Source organism: Pistacia vera, unplaced genomic scaffold (assembly GCF_008641045.1).
Source record: "Pistacia vera cultivar Batoury unplaced genomic scaffold, PisVer_v2 Contig11, whole genome shotgun sequence".
NCBI lineage: Eukaryota > Viridiplantae > Streptophyta > Magnoliopsida > Sapindales > Anacardiaceae > Pistacia > Pistacia vera.
In genome coordinates, this window is record NW_022195137.1 from 1,791,542 (window position 1) to 1,808,088 (window position 16,547).

Below are 16,547 nucleotides of genomic sequence, written 5' to 3' on the forward strand. Positions count from 1 at the left end.
ACTAAATACATAGTGTTGTTGTTTAGGTCGAAATCATTCGACAGTGAAGAGTATAAAACTCCACCGTTGGTTAAGTACTTTGATCATTGAACTCGATTTTAGCTCCAAAAGCTAACCTTATTTTTTTGATGATGATGAGCGGCAAGAACAATAACTAAGTGTGTTGTTTTTGCATACCCTTTTCTGTATTCAAGTCGAGGAGGCATCGAAGAGGGAAAGATCAATATGAAGAAGATGAAGGAATCAATGCACCAAGAGTTGGTCGCAGTGATGGAGACAAAGACTCTTTCTTTGGAAACCCTAGAATTGACGAAGATGTGTCGATGCTTACCTTAAGAAGAAGCATGAAACTTTCAACTATGAGTCACCATTTTAATTAGTTCAAGAAAGTGCGTATCATTTGCATATTATAAATTTGTTCTATATATCTTCTTCTTCGTGTAAATTAATGCATAAGTTATCAAAGGAGGATAATGGAAATGATAACACCTCCTGCGTCTTCTTCTTCTTCTTCTTCTTCTTTTAGAGACCAGAAAATGAAAGTCCAGAAAGCAGACGTCCATAATTTTGAGAATTTTCGAGTATATATATCCTTTCTCCTTCTCCGGCCCTCTTCTTCTTGTGTACGCATAAGTTATCAAATGAATATAACTATTACACATTGAAATTATCTTTTAGATTCTCTCTCCCTCAATTTGCAGGTGTTGTGCATGATTTTTCGACGGCCAGATTTGTGCCACCTGTCTATAAATCGTACTGAGATTTAATGATCAAAATCGTCCTAAGTCTCGCTCCTACAACAGATGATTTAACCAATAAGCTTATCAATCTTAACCATGGGTGGGGCCGTGGGGGTTGACTGAGATCCGGATTAAGGGGGATTATGCGTGTAATCCACTTTGTAACACAAACTCCCAACCACTGTTAGACGGTGTGTATAAAATGGAGACACCACATCCATTTTGAACGATGCTGGATTGAATACACTCAAGCATAGGAAACCATTTAGAGAGAGCATCAGCTCACTACAACATGTTTTCTCCTGTAATCATCTTGTGTGTAATCCAGATATAAGCAATAAGACATTAGAGAATGTAGGTTTGGTTCCAACCCGCTGAACCATTTTAAAAACCTCTTGTCTATTTCTATTGTGGATATTATAGTTTATTCCAAGCTGATTATTTAAAATCACGTGCATATCTTACGTAGTTCTGTCGTGATCGATTAGATATCTCTGATTGTTACGAGTTTTCGTAACAACATTTTCAATATCTAAGGATTTCCAACATGGATTAATACATAATTACCTGATCTAAAGTAATGGTGAAATTTGCTAAGAATTATTGAAGAGAATAATGAGAAGAAAAATTGTGTTTTGACTAAAAAAACTAAAAATTAATGCATCCGACAAACTAATGAATCCATGTTAATTTATCTCTTTATCTTTCATTAAACATCTGTGTGTGATAGATTTTTATTGGTTCAATTAATATATACACGGTGAAGAATATAAACTGGCATTATTAAAAGCTGGAGAGTGAAGGTTTATTCACCATCACGCATAGACGGACCTCATTAATATGCATAATCTTCTATTTTGATGTTTAGATTGTATTTGTATTTATATTTCCAAATTTGACCTCAGTCACATGTATATGAAATTATTTACAATCTCGTTTATTTAATTTTCCTATAATTAATGTTAAATTACTTTGGTTACCCTCTCTAACATTAATTCTTGACTCTTGAATCCGCCAAAGTTGCCACCTTTCGCTCTATTTATTAGTACAATTTTCTCTATCAAACTAATTATTTCAAAAAAAAAAAAACAATGAATTACAATATATAAATTATAATATAACTTTGATTTTTATTTATTTATTAAAATTATCACCTATTACTTTATTCATGTTTTACCATTTGTTAGGGACTGTATATATATATATATATATATTGCACATTATAATTACAAATTGAAATAAAAAAAAGCACATTACACACACACACACACACACACACACATATATATATAAAATATATATATATATAATTTAACAAATTGAAATAAAAAAGCATATACACATTTATATTATATATAATATTTAACTGACATTTTAAAAAAAAATGCATTATATATTGACATATAACAAAATTTTAATAACTAACTTTAACGAAGGGTATTTTTGTTATTTTATGTAATTTTATAAGCTAAGTTATAATCAACTAATCTTTTATTACTTTAAGGACAAAATAATAGAATTTTAAAAAAAAAATTTAAAAAAAATTGAGGCTTAAAATCACCAATAAGCACATAACAAATTTCTGAATTTAATTTCTATGAGCGGAGTAGAAAGAGCCTCACTCAATCTCATTCAGATTCCATTAATTTTTGCCTCATTTTATTATTTTAATATAAGTCCCTCTTCGGTTCCAATGATTCTGTCTTATTCACAAAGGATTAATAACATCAACACCCCCTAGGTTTCAAAGCTTCACACCGGATTAAGAAGAACATTAGGTCAACACGACACCCAAACTGTGAGTGAAGTTAAGGGCTAGGGCATAATTAACAGAGCAGTGGATTTTATTATGTAAGTCTATTTTGCCCTTGTTATTCTATTAGTTCACAATCTTACTTTCTAACTTAAGTACTTATGAAAACAAAGGAAAAAAAAAGTTATTATTACTCCTTATTAATTAAATTATTCTTTATAAATAAATAAATAAAATCATGATTATTGATTACCTCTCCACTGTATCAATACTAAAACTTATAAAACCAGTTACTATAGCTCCGTTTGGTAGCTATTGGGAATGTTATTATAGTATTTCAATAAAGTTAAATAGTAAAATGTCATTTTTCTCTTAATTTATTCTACATTTTTTAATTTCTTTTAAACCTTCCTAAATTTGCTAATTTAAATAAACATTTTCAAATATTTTTTTTAGAAATTACAAAAACACCACAGCAATCCATATAATTTATTTTTATTAAAATTATATATATATATATATTTATATAATATATATATATAATAATATATATATATATATATATTATATATATATATGAATATGAGTTATACTTGGTCATTATTTAATGAGCAAACAACGTATCCCATCCAAAGTTTATTGAAATCTCAAGTTGATATTATTGATTGCATTTTTCTAGTATCACCTTTAAAGTAATGTCATTTTCTTTATTTTAATAGATTTTCAATTTTCATTATAGCGTAACGTTGTTAGCATGTAAAGTGTTCTAATGCTTTATTTAGTAAAAGATGGACTCATATTAGCAAAAAAGACTTACATTAATAACGGTTAAATAGGTAGTTTTTGGCTTTTTTTCATTGGTTCTAAAGTTTAAAATCACTTTTGAGATACCCCAGGACTCCCAAAACTTTCTTATCAAACTATACTTCACCTCGACTTTACTATAAGTTTTGACCAGTTTCGCTAATCATTAATAGTGTTAGTTAAAGGTAAGGATCTAAAATTATCAATTAAGATTTCGTTAAACCTCGGGACGAGTGGGAATTTGTCGCTTACTCTTATTTAATTTGAAAAAAATAAAAGATGAAATAAGACTTACGAATGATAACGTTGAATGTTTGGTGGCGACACTGTTTCATCCCCATAATCCCCACAATAAAATATAAACGTTTTCTATTTCTTCATTAAACGACGAGACAAGAACCTTTCCATTCTTACATCTACTTGAGCTGAAGCCTTCCATTAAACCTCTCCCTTCTGCTTCTTCAAGGCATCAAGCGACTCCGAAATCGTCAAGGAGTTTCGACTCTTCCGAGTGTACAAAGACGGTCGAGTCAAATTAAACTTTCCGCCCTTCGTCAAGGCCACGGTTCCACCGTCCGATGATCCCGTCACCGGTGTCCGATCCAAAGACGTTACGATCTCATCTGAACCTCCTGTGTCCGCCCGTATTTTCATCCCCAAAGTCACAGACCCTAAACAAAAGTTCCCTCTTTTATTCTACATGCACGGCGGTGGCTTCTGTATGTTGTCCGCCTTTGCTCCAGGCTACCATAGCTTCTGTAGCACCCTTTCAGCCGAGGCTGGGGCCATAGTTGTTTCTGTGGAGTACGGACTCTTCCCAGATCGACCCATACCGGCTTGTTACGAAGACTCATGGGCTGCACTCCAGTGGGTGGCGTCCCACGTTAGTGGAAGTGGACCTGAACCTTGGCTAAATGATCATGCTGATTTTGGCAAAGTTTTTATCGGTGGAGATAGTGCCGGAGGAAATATCTCGCATACTTTGACGTTCCAGGTCGGTTCAATCGGGTTACCTGGAGTGAAAGTGGTTGGGGTGATCTTAATTCATCCTTATTTCGGTGGGACGGAAGACGATCAGATGTGGTTGTATATGAATCCAAGTAACAGCGGGTTGCAGGATCCTCGGATGAAACCGTCCGTAGAGGATCTTGGGAAGCTCGGGTGTGAGAGGGTGTTGATCTTTGTGGCTGAGAAAGATCTTCTGAATGTTGTGGGGAAAAATTACCATGAAGATCTGAAGAAAAGTGGATGGGGTGGAAGAGCTGAGCTTGTGGAGAATCATGGTGAAGAGCACGTTTTCCATATGCGTAATCCCAATTGTGAAAAGGCAGTGGAATTGACCAGTAAGGTTGTTTCATTTATCAAAGAAGATTAGTGTAAAAGTAGTTTGATAATTTAGCGGAGTTTGTTGGATTATCTTCTTTGTGTAATAACTGGAGTGTGTGTGTCTTTTGACATTGATGAAATAAAATGTATTATGAGTCTATAATTTTCACATTTCTTAATGTATAAAAATGTAATATTTCTTTTCTCTTTTTTCTATTTATTTTCTTTAACCGATGCTGCTCGGGCCAACTTGTGCGTATCTTTAAAGTTGACAGTCAAGTAAATCATCTTAGTGATCAACCCTATTATTAATCCAAGTGAATCAAACTCAAAACTTCTTGAGTAATACACTAAAGAGTTCTAATTGACTGTTGGACCACCCAATAGTGGTTAAAATGTTATATTTCAATGTAATGTTAAAAAATGACAATCTAAATTGTCATATTGCCTGAAATTAAATTATAATCAGTGTTCTAAAACCTGGCTCGAGGAGTCACCCGAACAAGGGGTCAGTTCCGATTTGACCGATTCAATCGGGGGTCTAACCAGTGATCCAATAAGTTTGAAATTTAATAAACACACCCTTAATAAATACCTATCAATCCCTATAAGTTTAAAATCCAACAAACACGCATTTGTGATTTGGCCAAATGCAAATTGATGGTCGAACAGGTTGGGCCGCAATGACACACCATGGATAGCAGAGTTGGGACATTGGACTCGGGCATGGAGGGCATGCGACATAAGTGGCCAATGATCAGGTTAGGGATTTTAAAACAATCCACTTGAGTAACTCAGCTTAGAGAAGGCCCTGGGTAATAGTCCAACTGGTTGAATAGGCCGAGTCGGGCCGGGTTTCACAACACTAATTATAATCATTTTAAGGGGATTAAAAAACGTTTTTTATTGGTTCAATTAATATATACACGGTGAAGTATATAAACTGGCATTATTAAAAGCTGGAGAGTGAAGGGTTTATTCACCATCACGCATGGACGGACCTCATAAATATGCATAATCTTCTATTTTGATATTTAGATTGTATTTGTATTTATATTTCCAAATTTGACCTCAGTCACATGTTTTTTTCACATGTATATGAAATTATTTACAATCTCATTTATTTAATTTTCCTATAATTAATGTTAAATTACTTTGGTTACCCTCTCTAACATTAATTCCAAAGTTGCCACCTTTCGCTCTATTTATTAGTACAATTTTCTCTATCAAACTAATTATTTCAAAAAAAAAAAAAAACAATAAATTATAATATATAATATAACTTTGATTTTTATTTATTTATTAAAATTATCACCTATTACTTTATTCATGTTTTACCATTTGTTAGGGAGCTGTACCTAACAAAAACAAAATATGGTCAGTTGGCTCCTCATAAACATTTGTAACCTATAATATGTTTAATTGATTTTGATTTTAAAATGTGTAATGTGCTTTTTTTATTTCAATTTGTAATTATAATGTGCAATTCTGGTTATATATAAATATAATTTAACCGCACATTTAAAAAAAATGCATTATTATATTGACATATAACAAAATTTTAATAACTAACTTTAATGAAGGGGTATTTTTGTTTTTTTATTTTAATTTTAAAAGCTAAGTTAGTTATAATCAACTAATCTTTTATTACTTTAAAGGACGAAAATAATGGAATTTAAAACAAAAAAATTAAAAAAAAAATGAGGCTTAAAATCACCAATAAGCACATAACAAATTTCTGAATTTAGAATTCTCATGAGTGGATTAGAAAGAGCCATCACTCAATCTCGTTCAGATTCCATTAATTTTTGTCTTATTTTATTATTTTAATATAAAGTCCCTCTTCGGTTCTCAATGATTTCTGTCTTATTCACAAAGGATTAATAACATCAACACCCCCTCAGGTTTCAAAGCTCCACAAACGGATTAAGAAGAACATTAGGTCAACACTTACACCCCAAACTATGAATGAAGTTAAGGGCTTAGGGCATAATTAACAAAGCAGTGTATTTTATTATGTAAAGGCTATTTTGCCCTTGTTATTCTATTTAGTTCACAATTTTACTTTCTAACTTAAGTACTTATGAAAACAAAGAAAAAAAAAAGTAATTTATTATCTCCTTATTAATTAAATTATTCTTTATAAATAAATAAATAAAATAATGATTATTTGATTGACCTTTCCACTGTATCAATACTAAAACTTATAAAACCAGTTAGTACAACCAAAGCCTTTAGCCTTCTTTTATTTCTGAAAATTTTTTGGGCAAATTTCTAGACCCTTTTACAAGTTAGAAAAGCCAGATAAGTCAAACATAATTCAATCTAAATCAACAAATTAAACTATTAGGGCCAAAAATCGTCCTTGGCACAAATAAGAAAATGGGTCTGACAATATGGAAGAGACTAGGCCTAATCTCGATGCGATCCGATCCGGATTAGACCCATTGATACGAGGTACAGCCGGCCCAAACCATCTGGGCGCGAGCCTCCCAATCCCAGCTCACTTCTTGGACCTATACATGAGTTCAGAGCCCATGGCCCCCGCAGATCACTTTCTTATTCCTGATCAATCTCCTATTCGAGGTCACCTTCCTGTTCAGATCACTTTCCTACTCGAAGTTACTTTCCTGTTCGAGATCACCTTCCTATTCGAACACTGGTAAGACGGCTCACCACCATCCTAATTCCTCTAGAGTTCGTATCAGAGTCACACTAGGACTCCTACTCCCACCAAGACTAGGAGACCAGACAATCATTATATAAGCAGAGGTCAGCCCTCTCACAAGGGACATTACATTACACCTTCACACCCGAAGCTCTGACTTAAGAGACTCACATCACTGCCATAGTCACAGTCCCCGACTAAACTTCTGGTAACATCTCTACTCCCTAGCCCTCACTATACTAGCCTCTTTCAGCCTTGCTGACTTGAGCGTCGAAGTACCTATGGTAAACACCACCCCGGTGTTTTCCGTTCGCTTCACGCCTTTGTTTCTTGAAAGATAAAAGATAGTAAAGATATATGATTTTTTTGGCTTTGGGTTGAAATGACGGTGGTTTTAATCTGTAAATATAAAGGAAATAATCTTTTTAATTTAATTTTTTTAAAGATAAAAAGCTGACTTTTTTTTATATATGAGTCTTGAGTGAGTTTTTAACTTTTTAACTCGTTTCTTCTATTTCTTCATTGCTTTCAAGTGCTATTACTGAACTAACCTCTTCCAGTTAAGTTTGCCTAACATCGTTGGGGTGTAAGTGTTGACCTAATGCTCTTATCTATACTCCTGAAAATATCGAAACCTTAGGGGGTGTCAATGTTATTAACCCTATTCACAAATGGAGAGAATTGTCGGTAGAAATCCAATTAAAAATGAACCCAATTGCAATAATTTATTAACCGATCTGATACTATAACATAACAAAATGTTATAAAGATAATGGCAAGTTAACACATCATTATCCAACTACTTATTATAATTTCATGTGAATTAATTTATTCCTATGCAACCTAACCTTTCACTTAATTATAAAATTGAATTTTAAAGAAAGTAGGGCTTATTCTTGGTATGGAAATTATTTAGTTATCTCATATATCCCTAGTTTTTTCTATTAAAATTAACTTTTTTGACTGATTTTGACCTTTAAAAGATCATATCACTCTTAAACATAAATTTCTTAGAAATTCATAATATAAGTGAAATTTTCAAAAAGAAATTTAAAAAATACCCAAATATCAGAAATTATAGTAAATTCATTAAAATTTTAAAGACAAAATTCTAAAAAATTTTAGGTGAATTTGATAATTGCATAAGTCGACATAGTTGACATTTTAAATTGACTGCCGAAAGTAAGGGATTTTTTTAGTAAACCCCCATAGATTTGAGGAATTCGAAGCCCACTAATTTGAGAAATTGGACCCTAGCCCCCATTTTGTTAACTTTGCCATTAATGTTAACTGACATACAAGTAAAGTTGTAATTTTAATTTATAAGGAAGGGCATTTCTAACTTTCACCTAGGAGAACCCTAGCTGAATTTTTCTTCTGCCCTGGCATCTTTTTTCTTCTCCGTCTTTTCTCCTGCTTCTACCATTTTATTCCTCTCTTTCTCACCAGTAAACACCTCAATAGATTGCCATGAAACCAAATTAGACTTCTAATGGCTGCTTAAAGACTCAATATGGCCTCTAAAAGCGTCGATAGGGGCAAATCTAGCCTCTACCAATGTCGAGAGGCCGAATTTGGTCTCATCGGTGACAAGGCTAGATCTAGCCTATCGACAACAATAGAGGCTAAATTCGAGCTCTACGCAGCCTTCAAGGGCAAATATGACCTTATCAATTGTCCTGAGGTCTTTTTTTCACCTGTATCATTGTTGTTATTAAGGCTTTCAATCCTTTCGCAATAGTCGCAAGACCTTTGGTAGCCTTAAGCGATAAATCCGAGGTAGTCAAAGCCTTTAGTGGTTATTGCGGTGTTGTAGAGACATCTAGCTATACCACAAGGTTGTTAGAGGTGGCAACACCAACAACAGATGGTGGTTGTTGCACAATTAAGGGATGACAGAGAAGGTAGTTAGGCAATTAGGATATGTTTTGTTATTTTGTCAAAGGATAAATTCGTCCTTGCACTCTTAACAGATTCTCATTAACGAAACTTGACAGAATGGGGGGTAGGGTCTCATTTCCAGAACTAGGGGGTGCTTTTAATTCCTCAAATGTGTAGGGGTTTACTTAAAATTTCCCAAAAACAAATGGTAAAGAAGGTTAGTGTATTATTTCTACAACAAGAGGAATTATATTCTTAATAGTGGATAACCCAATGATACCAAAGGAATAAACCCTAATAAAATATTACAATAAAGAAATATGAAAACTTTTAGGTTGACTTGGACGGAAAGTTGTGAACAATAAAGATGCATACACTAAGAAGAAATACTATAAGCTAATGTAAATGACAAAACTTTCCAACTTTTAAGTTGGCCTTCCACAATACTTGTATCATATTAAAAGGCAAATAATAAAACAAAACTACAAAGTTTCAAGGGTATTATTGACATTTAACCACCTAATGGAGTCCAATCAAGAAATTTAACTTTTTAAGGATCCTAAAAATTATTTAAAGTCATTAAATTAAAATCCATATAAAATTCAACAATAGTTGGAGAGTTGTCAATTATTATCCTTATTCTTTTAGGAAATGACAATTATCCCATTTCTTTTTCAGTCAATCATCCTTTGACATCTCAAAAAGTCATCAAATGACCTCTTTAACCTTTCCAAAATTCATTTTAAAAAAACACACTCACCATTTAAAACTTATATTCAAACATAGTGAATAGGATTTAGTAACTTTTTCTATTTTTAACTCCAAAATTGTTAGTGATGGTTTTATTTTTATTATTTCAAGAGTTAAAAAGACATAAATCACCTTAGGTATTAATAAAATAAAAATCCCAGTAAATTATGTAAAAATAGGACGGTTATAAGTTGGTATTATCAAATTGTTTTCCTATTATTTATTTAAACGCTTAAAACTTAATGGAAGAAGATTTTTATTATTTTAGAATTTTTGTTATTTATCTCAAGAGATTAATCATTAACTCTTGTTTCAAAAATAAAAATACTATCCACATAGATAAAACAGTCATTTCACTTGTCCAAATTAATAAATTTTTTAAACATCAAAATCAAAAATTTATTAGAAAAAGACATAATTGTCACAAACTAGCCAATTTCACAAAAGACAAATAATTTAAATTTATTAAAATAAGGTTAATTATCTTCACATTTTGGTAATAAAACACAATTAAGAAGCACTAATTAAATTAGCCATATGTCATCAAACCACACCATCTCTCACGCTTTGTTGAAACTTTCCTTCTTCCTTTTCTCTCTCTGTTTCTCCTCTCTCCATCTCCATGATCTCCTCCTCCACCAAAACCTGAAAAAATCTCATACTTTTCCCATGCCTAATCCTCACTACTAGTCCACCATGAATGGAATTGACCATAACTCCATTACCCACTTCCCCAAGAGGCCTAAGCTTTCTGATTCTTTCATTTCCCCCACTGAAATCCAATCTGAATTCTCCCACCACTCCCCCTCCGTAGCCCGCATCAACAACGGCAGCTTTGGATGTTGCCCCAAGAGCATCATCTCTGCACAGAAAAGGTGGCAGCTTGACTACCTTTCTCAGCCGGATGAGTTTTACTTCAACAAGTTGAAGACTGGAATTTTACAGTCTAGACTTGTGATTAAAGACCTGGTTAATGCTGACCATGTTGATGAAATCTCCATTGTTGATAATGCTACAACTGCGGCGGCTATCGTTTTGCAGAGTGTTTCTTGGGGGTTTTCTCAGGGGAGGTTTGAGAAAGGGGATGCTTGTGTGATGCTTCACTATGCTTATGGCGCTGTGAAGAAGTCTGTGGAGGCTTATGTGACTCGTGTAGGTGGGTTTGTTATTGAAGTTCAATTGCCTTTTCCTGTTAGCTCTGTTGATGAAGTTGTTAGTGAGTTTAGGAAGGCTTTAGCGAGAGGGAAAAATAGTGGGAAAAGAGTTAGATTAGCTGTGATTGATCATGTGACTTCTATGCCTAGTGTTGTGATTCCTGTAAAAGAATTGGTTAAGATTTGTAGGGAAGAGGGTGTGGATCAAGTGTTTGTGGATGCAGCTCATGGTATCGGTTGTATTGATGTTGATATGAAGGAAATTGGAGCTGACTTTTATACTAGTAATTTGTATAAGTGGTTCTTTTGCCCGCCTTCGGTTGCGTTTTTGTATTGTAGAAAGGCTAATGAGTGTAATGATTTGCATCATCCTGTGGTGTCTCATGAGTATGGAAATGGGTTGGCTATAGAGAGTGCTTGGATTGGGACCAGGGATTATAGTGCCCAATTGGTGGTTCCTCAAGTTTTGGAGTTTGTTAATAGGTTTGAGGGGGGAATTGAGGGAATCAAGAAGAGGAATCATGAAGTTGTTGTTGCGATGGGGGAGATGTTGGCAAATGCATGGGGAACGCATCTTGGGTCTCCTCCAGAGATGTGTGCGAGCATGATCATGGTTGGGTTGCCTGCTTGTTTGGGGATTTCATGTGAGTCTGATACCCAAAAGTTAAGAACTCGCTTGAGGGATAAGTTTTCTGTGGAAGTACCTATTTATTATCGGCCGCCAAGAGATGGGGAGGTTGATACGATTACAGGGTATGCAAGAATTTCTCATCAAGTTTACAACAAACCAGATGATTATTACAAGTTTAGAGATGCAATTAACGAACTGGTCAATGAAGGGTTCACTTGTGCGCTTTTCTCGTAGTTAAAGAGGTATGCTTATATTCAATTATCGGGATGGTTTGTCAGCTATTTACATGAGTGTGGCACCATATGGTTGTTGATTCGTTGTGATTGATTTCTCATAGAAATTTGCTGCTCTGAAGCAGTAACCTAAAATTATGCCTTCTGTCTTTGCAACACCAAAAACTGGCTCTATTTTTCATTTGGACAGTAAGAAGTCATACGGTGTCATTTTATCAAATATGGTGTGTGGGGTCATGGATCTTATCTTGTAACATTTTGAAGTTCTGAAGTGAAGGACGGGCTAGGTGAATGGCCTGTTAATGTCAGCTTTTCTTAGTTAAAGCACCTTAGATAATTGGCATTATTTGCTATAAGTAGTACACCTAAAGTGTCGCTGAGCAAATATATGATTTGTTTTGCCTTCTCTGTGACCCTAACTTATTTGGTAAATGTGAAATGATACATTTCTGATAGGCTTGTTATTGTTGGTACTCTGCTGAATTGCACAAGAGGAATAACTCTTATAGGTATTAACAACAGGAATAGATTTTAAGAGTCTTATAACTATTAATGTCCCTTGAAAAGCAAGGGATTTAAGTCTACTTTTCATCTTGTTGGGTAATTGTAAATTGTGTGAACTTCCAGATTTTACTTTGTTTCCTACTATTACGTGAGTTTTCCAATTTTGTTATTATGTTGAGTGTTTACCCTGAAAAGTTATGTGGAGTGTTTCTTCTTAATATAATGATAGCATTTGAGGCAGTAGATAAGGATTCGAATGGTGTCATTGCTTGTATTGCACTCTTGTTAGAATAGAAAATCCTTATATCATGAAATTAATTCATGAAGTTGATGATATCTTACACGTAAGTTCCAATGGGCATTATGCACTTGTTACCCAACAACCTCTTAGAGGAAGGTCCAAGTAAGGGAGACAACAGGTAGGATAACCATAAATCAGTTGCTTTCTCCAATTGCCCATTTCTTCTTAGGCAGCTTATTCACAAAATCAAATGTTTGTTGCAGGTTATCTTTAGAGTTGTTTATAAGCTCTTTCTAAGCCTAGATCCTCCATTTGTGCCATACCTTTTTCTCAATGATTGAGGACCATCTTTACTCAAATTTATCGTAGTAAGAGGATTTATGGCTTGTTAGTCTAATCTATAATTTTAAAAGTGAATATCTTATCTTGAGTTCTGCACAAGTGGAGACGTATAATGTGCAAAAAATATCTTATAAGAATTTCTGGTATACTCTGCTGTCTGTGATGAGGCAACTATTTTTGCCCTTAACATGATTACAATTTCTGCCTCCAGTTTGAAGTATAATGACATTTTTATTAAATATAATAGTGGCAAAGTGCATCACCATCTTTGAAAGATGAGAGACTGAAATGAAGCTAAGTTATTTTTCCTAGGACTGAATGAGTTTGACCACCTCTGTAATCGACCGTGACCGTAAATTCATTATTGGGATGAAATTTGGCAGTAGTTATGAATCTAACTTATTTGCTACTTAAGTTGCTTCTTACCTACAGTCTTTCTTTTCTTTTGTAGCCTAATGAAGTCTGCAATCGCAGTCTTCCGATGAATCAGTATAATTTCTCGCTGTGTGCTGAGCACCGTGGCCAGTTTCATGGTTTCGGTACCATGAAACTCTCGAGCTAATAAACAAACTGCAAATAAATGTATGTAACTAATGCAGAAGCAGTTAGCTTTTCTTTGTTGACTTGAAGAAGTAAACTTGTGGACCGGAATCCATGAGAGCTGTACTTGTAAATGTACTAAACTCTTTAGTTGCCTTCAGCAGCCATGGCAAGGCCATGAACAAAAAAAAGGTAGTCGTAATCTGGCCAATAAAAACAAAACATTTTATGCTTTCTTCAACCTTCTGTAGTCTAAAGACAGTGAGACATGAAATGAGTTTGCTTCTTCTTGTCCATTTTGTGAATATTTTATCTGGAATAATTTTTTTTTTTTTTTTAATGATCGGGTTGGCCGGGTCCGTATATACGTACCTCAACTAATCTTTCGGGATCCTAGAACTACTGGTCGGATAAGAGCTCCAGTGGTTATCCTTATTAATAATCAAGGAGAGATAGTAACCACTTAAATTAGCAACCGAGAAGGGACTTGAATTCAGGAATAATTGTTTGTAAATTCTGTTTTTTTTATGATTATTTTGTTTCATTATAAGGGTAACGAGGTTTTTGACATTAAAATTCTTTTCTTTTTGTTTACGAAAAAAAAGCTTCCACTTTAAAATAGGATAAATATTCAATTATTACATGTAAATCCATTTCTAAAGCCAATAATGGTGGTTTGAATGAAACAATTGAGAAATTACTGCTTGAAAATGGATAAATTAAGAGGGGGGTGTTAGCGTCGGATGCAAGTGCAATAGTCGTTGGTCTTTTTTTTGACACGTGTCTTGTTACACGAGAATCATTATATAACAGTGAAATAAGACACGTGTGAAAAGGAGGGTAGTATTAATATTAGATCACTCTATTGGTTAAAGAGTCGATGATCGTACCAATCATTGAATCATTCTAAATATTAAAGAATCGATGAATAGTTAAAAAGAGAATTAATGATGTGGAATACTTTAATGATGGAATAGATGGAGAGTTGTCCTATATTATCAGGGCATTTGGTTGGGGGTTATATGAGATTATTAAGGTTAAATAATCTTATATTACTTGATTATTATGTTTGGTTGTCAAATAATAGAAGATACCGATAATCTTCAAGTATCAATAGTGGTTATTATTGGTAATATTAGAGGTAATATGATTACCTTCAGTTTCTTAGGTATTTTAATATTATTAGGGTTATCTTTTTTTATTATAATTTTATCCCTTATCAATAAAATTTTAGGACAATAATACCCTTATTTTTTAATTTATTTACATGAATATAGTTTTTACTATTTCACCCAAATTAATTAACCTTTTTGAGAAAATTACCCTTAAATTCAAAACAAATTGCAACCCACCCAAGCCGTCACCCACCACCGTCTGTCGTCGGCAACCACTACTGCAGCTAATCACCACTATTGTCGGAATGGCCCACGAAAGGCCGAAAATGGTTACCGTGAGCTAATATGGCCATTTCCAACCAGATATTTAGCCGGAAATGGCTCAATCGTGTCAGATCTGGCCGTCAATCTAGTCGTCAACGACCATGGATTTGGTCATTGACTGTCAGACCTATCACGTCTAGCCATTTTCGGCCAGATCTTTGGCAAAAAAATGGCCATATGGTGCACGGAGGTCATTTCCTGCCTTTCGTGTGCTTTTAGGTTGGTGGCGGCTTGCGGTGGTTGCCAGTGGCCTGAAGTGGCTGGGTTGGTGGCGGTGCTTTGTTGATTTTTCAAACTTTTATTACGGGATTGTTTTTATTAAGTTTTTAAATGCAGGGGGTTATAATAATCAATATTAAAAAATAATATAATAATAATATTTAATTAGAGGATAATTCAGTAATTTAAATAACATATCCACTAATTTATTCTTCCCAATCAAACATATTAATAAAACATACCTATCAATTAACCAAACACATTTTCTTAAAGATTCTTAATAATTTTCAAGATAATATAACTTTCTAATAATCCAACATTCCCAGTAATCTAATATTCTTTGAACCAAACGCCCCTCAGAGTAATGTTACCTTAATAACATGAATAATACTACAGTTATAAACATTTCTTACTAACTTTCTTTCGTAAATATGTTGTGTCAGCTCATAATTGATCAGTTCACATGAGTTTCGTCTATCCAATAACAGATCTCGTCTGATCAAACTAATTACAAGCTGTCACATGTGATTAGTAAGAAGTGTTAATGTGAGGTGTTTGTGAGGTGGATAGTATTGTAATAACATTTAACTATATTCAAATATAGATCAATGATTCTGATCGGAGATGCATATGGATAATTATTACTTAAAATAATAAAATAATAAATTGATTATATGTGAAGACAAGTAAAAAATTATTTTTTATTATCATTAATTAATATGTTTTTTTCCTCATAAATAAGCTAATGACACCAACATATTTGATAAATAGGTCTAATTTTTGTCAAATTAATTTAATCCAACATGTTTAATCAAAATTATCAAGTTTAGTATTTTAATTGACAAAATTACTATAATCAAGATATTCTTCTATTAAATTTTATAAATCAATTTCAAAAGTACTATTACTAATAAGGTAATAGTATAATATAGGATCCACTAACGTTAGATAATTGTCACATCAAATTGACCTAATTTTTTATAAATTTCTCCCTTATTAAGAAAAAAAATTCTCAATTTCTATTTTAAATATAGGAAGATTGACAAAATGAAAGCTACCACTTTAATTAAAGAAAGAAAACAAATAATTAAATTGGAATTATTTTCTTAATTGAATGATTAAATCTATAATTAACTTGAGAAAGTGAACCCATAACCAAAATGGGTCCCTATCCATCCACTTCAATCTGACTTGGCAACAAAATCCACCAAAAATAATAAAATATAAACCCTAATCAAGCTGACGTGGCATAATATTGAATCAAAACCTAGTCATATTTTACATTAATAGTAAAAAATTTAACCCAATTTTACCCCCCCAAA

The 16,547-nt window shown here is 33.3% G+C and overlaps 2 protein-coding genes across 2 annotated transcripts; both read left to right on the forward strand.

Moving 5' to 3' along the window:
* Window positions 1–473: 473 nt before the first annotated feature.
* Window positions 474–4,734, forward strand: LOC116138545 (probable carboxylesterase 7). Its single transcript, XM_031424259.1, has 2 exons — window positions 474–581; window positions 3,764–4,734. Exons 1-2 carry the CDS (start codon window positions 474–476, stop codon window positions 4,670–4,672), a joined length of 1,017 nt encoding a protein of 338 aa, XP_031280119.1. The 3' UTR covers window positions 4,673–4,734.
* Window positions 4,735–10,469: 5,735 nt separating this feature from the next.
* Window positions 10,470–11,943, forward strand: LOC116138765 (probable L-cysteine desulfhydrase, chloroplastic). Its single transcript, XM_031424445.1, has one exon. It carries the CDS (start codon window positions 10,619–10,621, stop codon window positions 11,939–11,941), a length of 1,323 nt encoding a protein of 440 aa, XP_031280305.1. The 5' UTR covers window positions 10,470–10,618; the 3' UTR covers window positions 11,942–11,943.
* The last annotated feature ends 4,604 nt before the right edge of the window (window positions 11,944–16,547 follow it).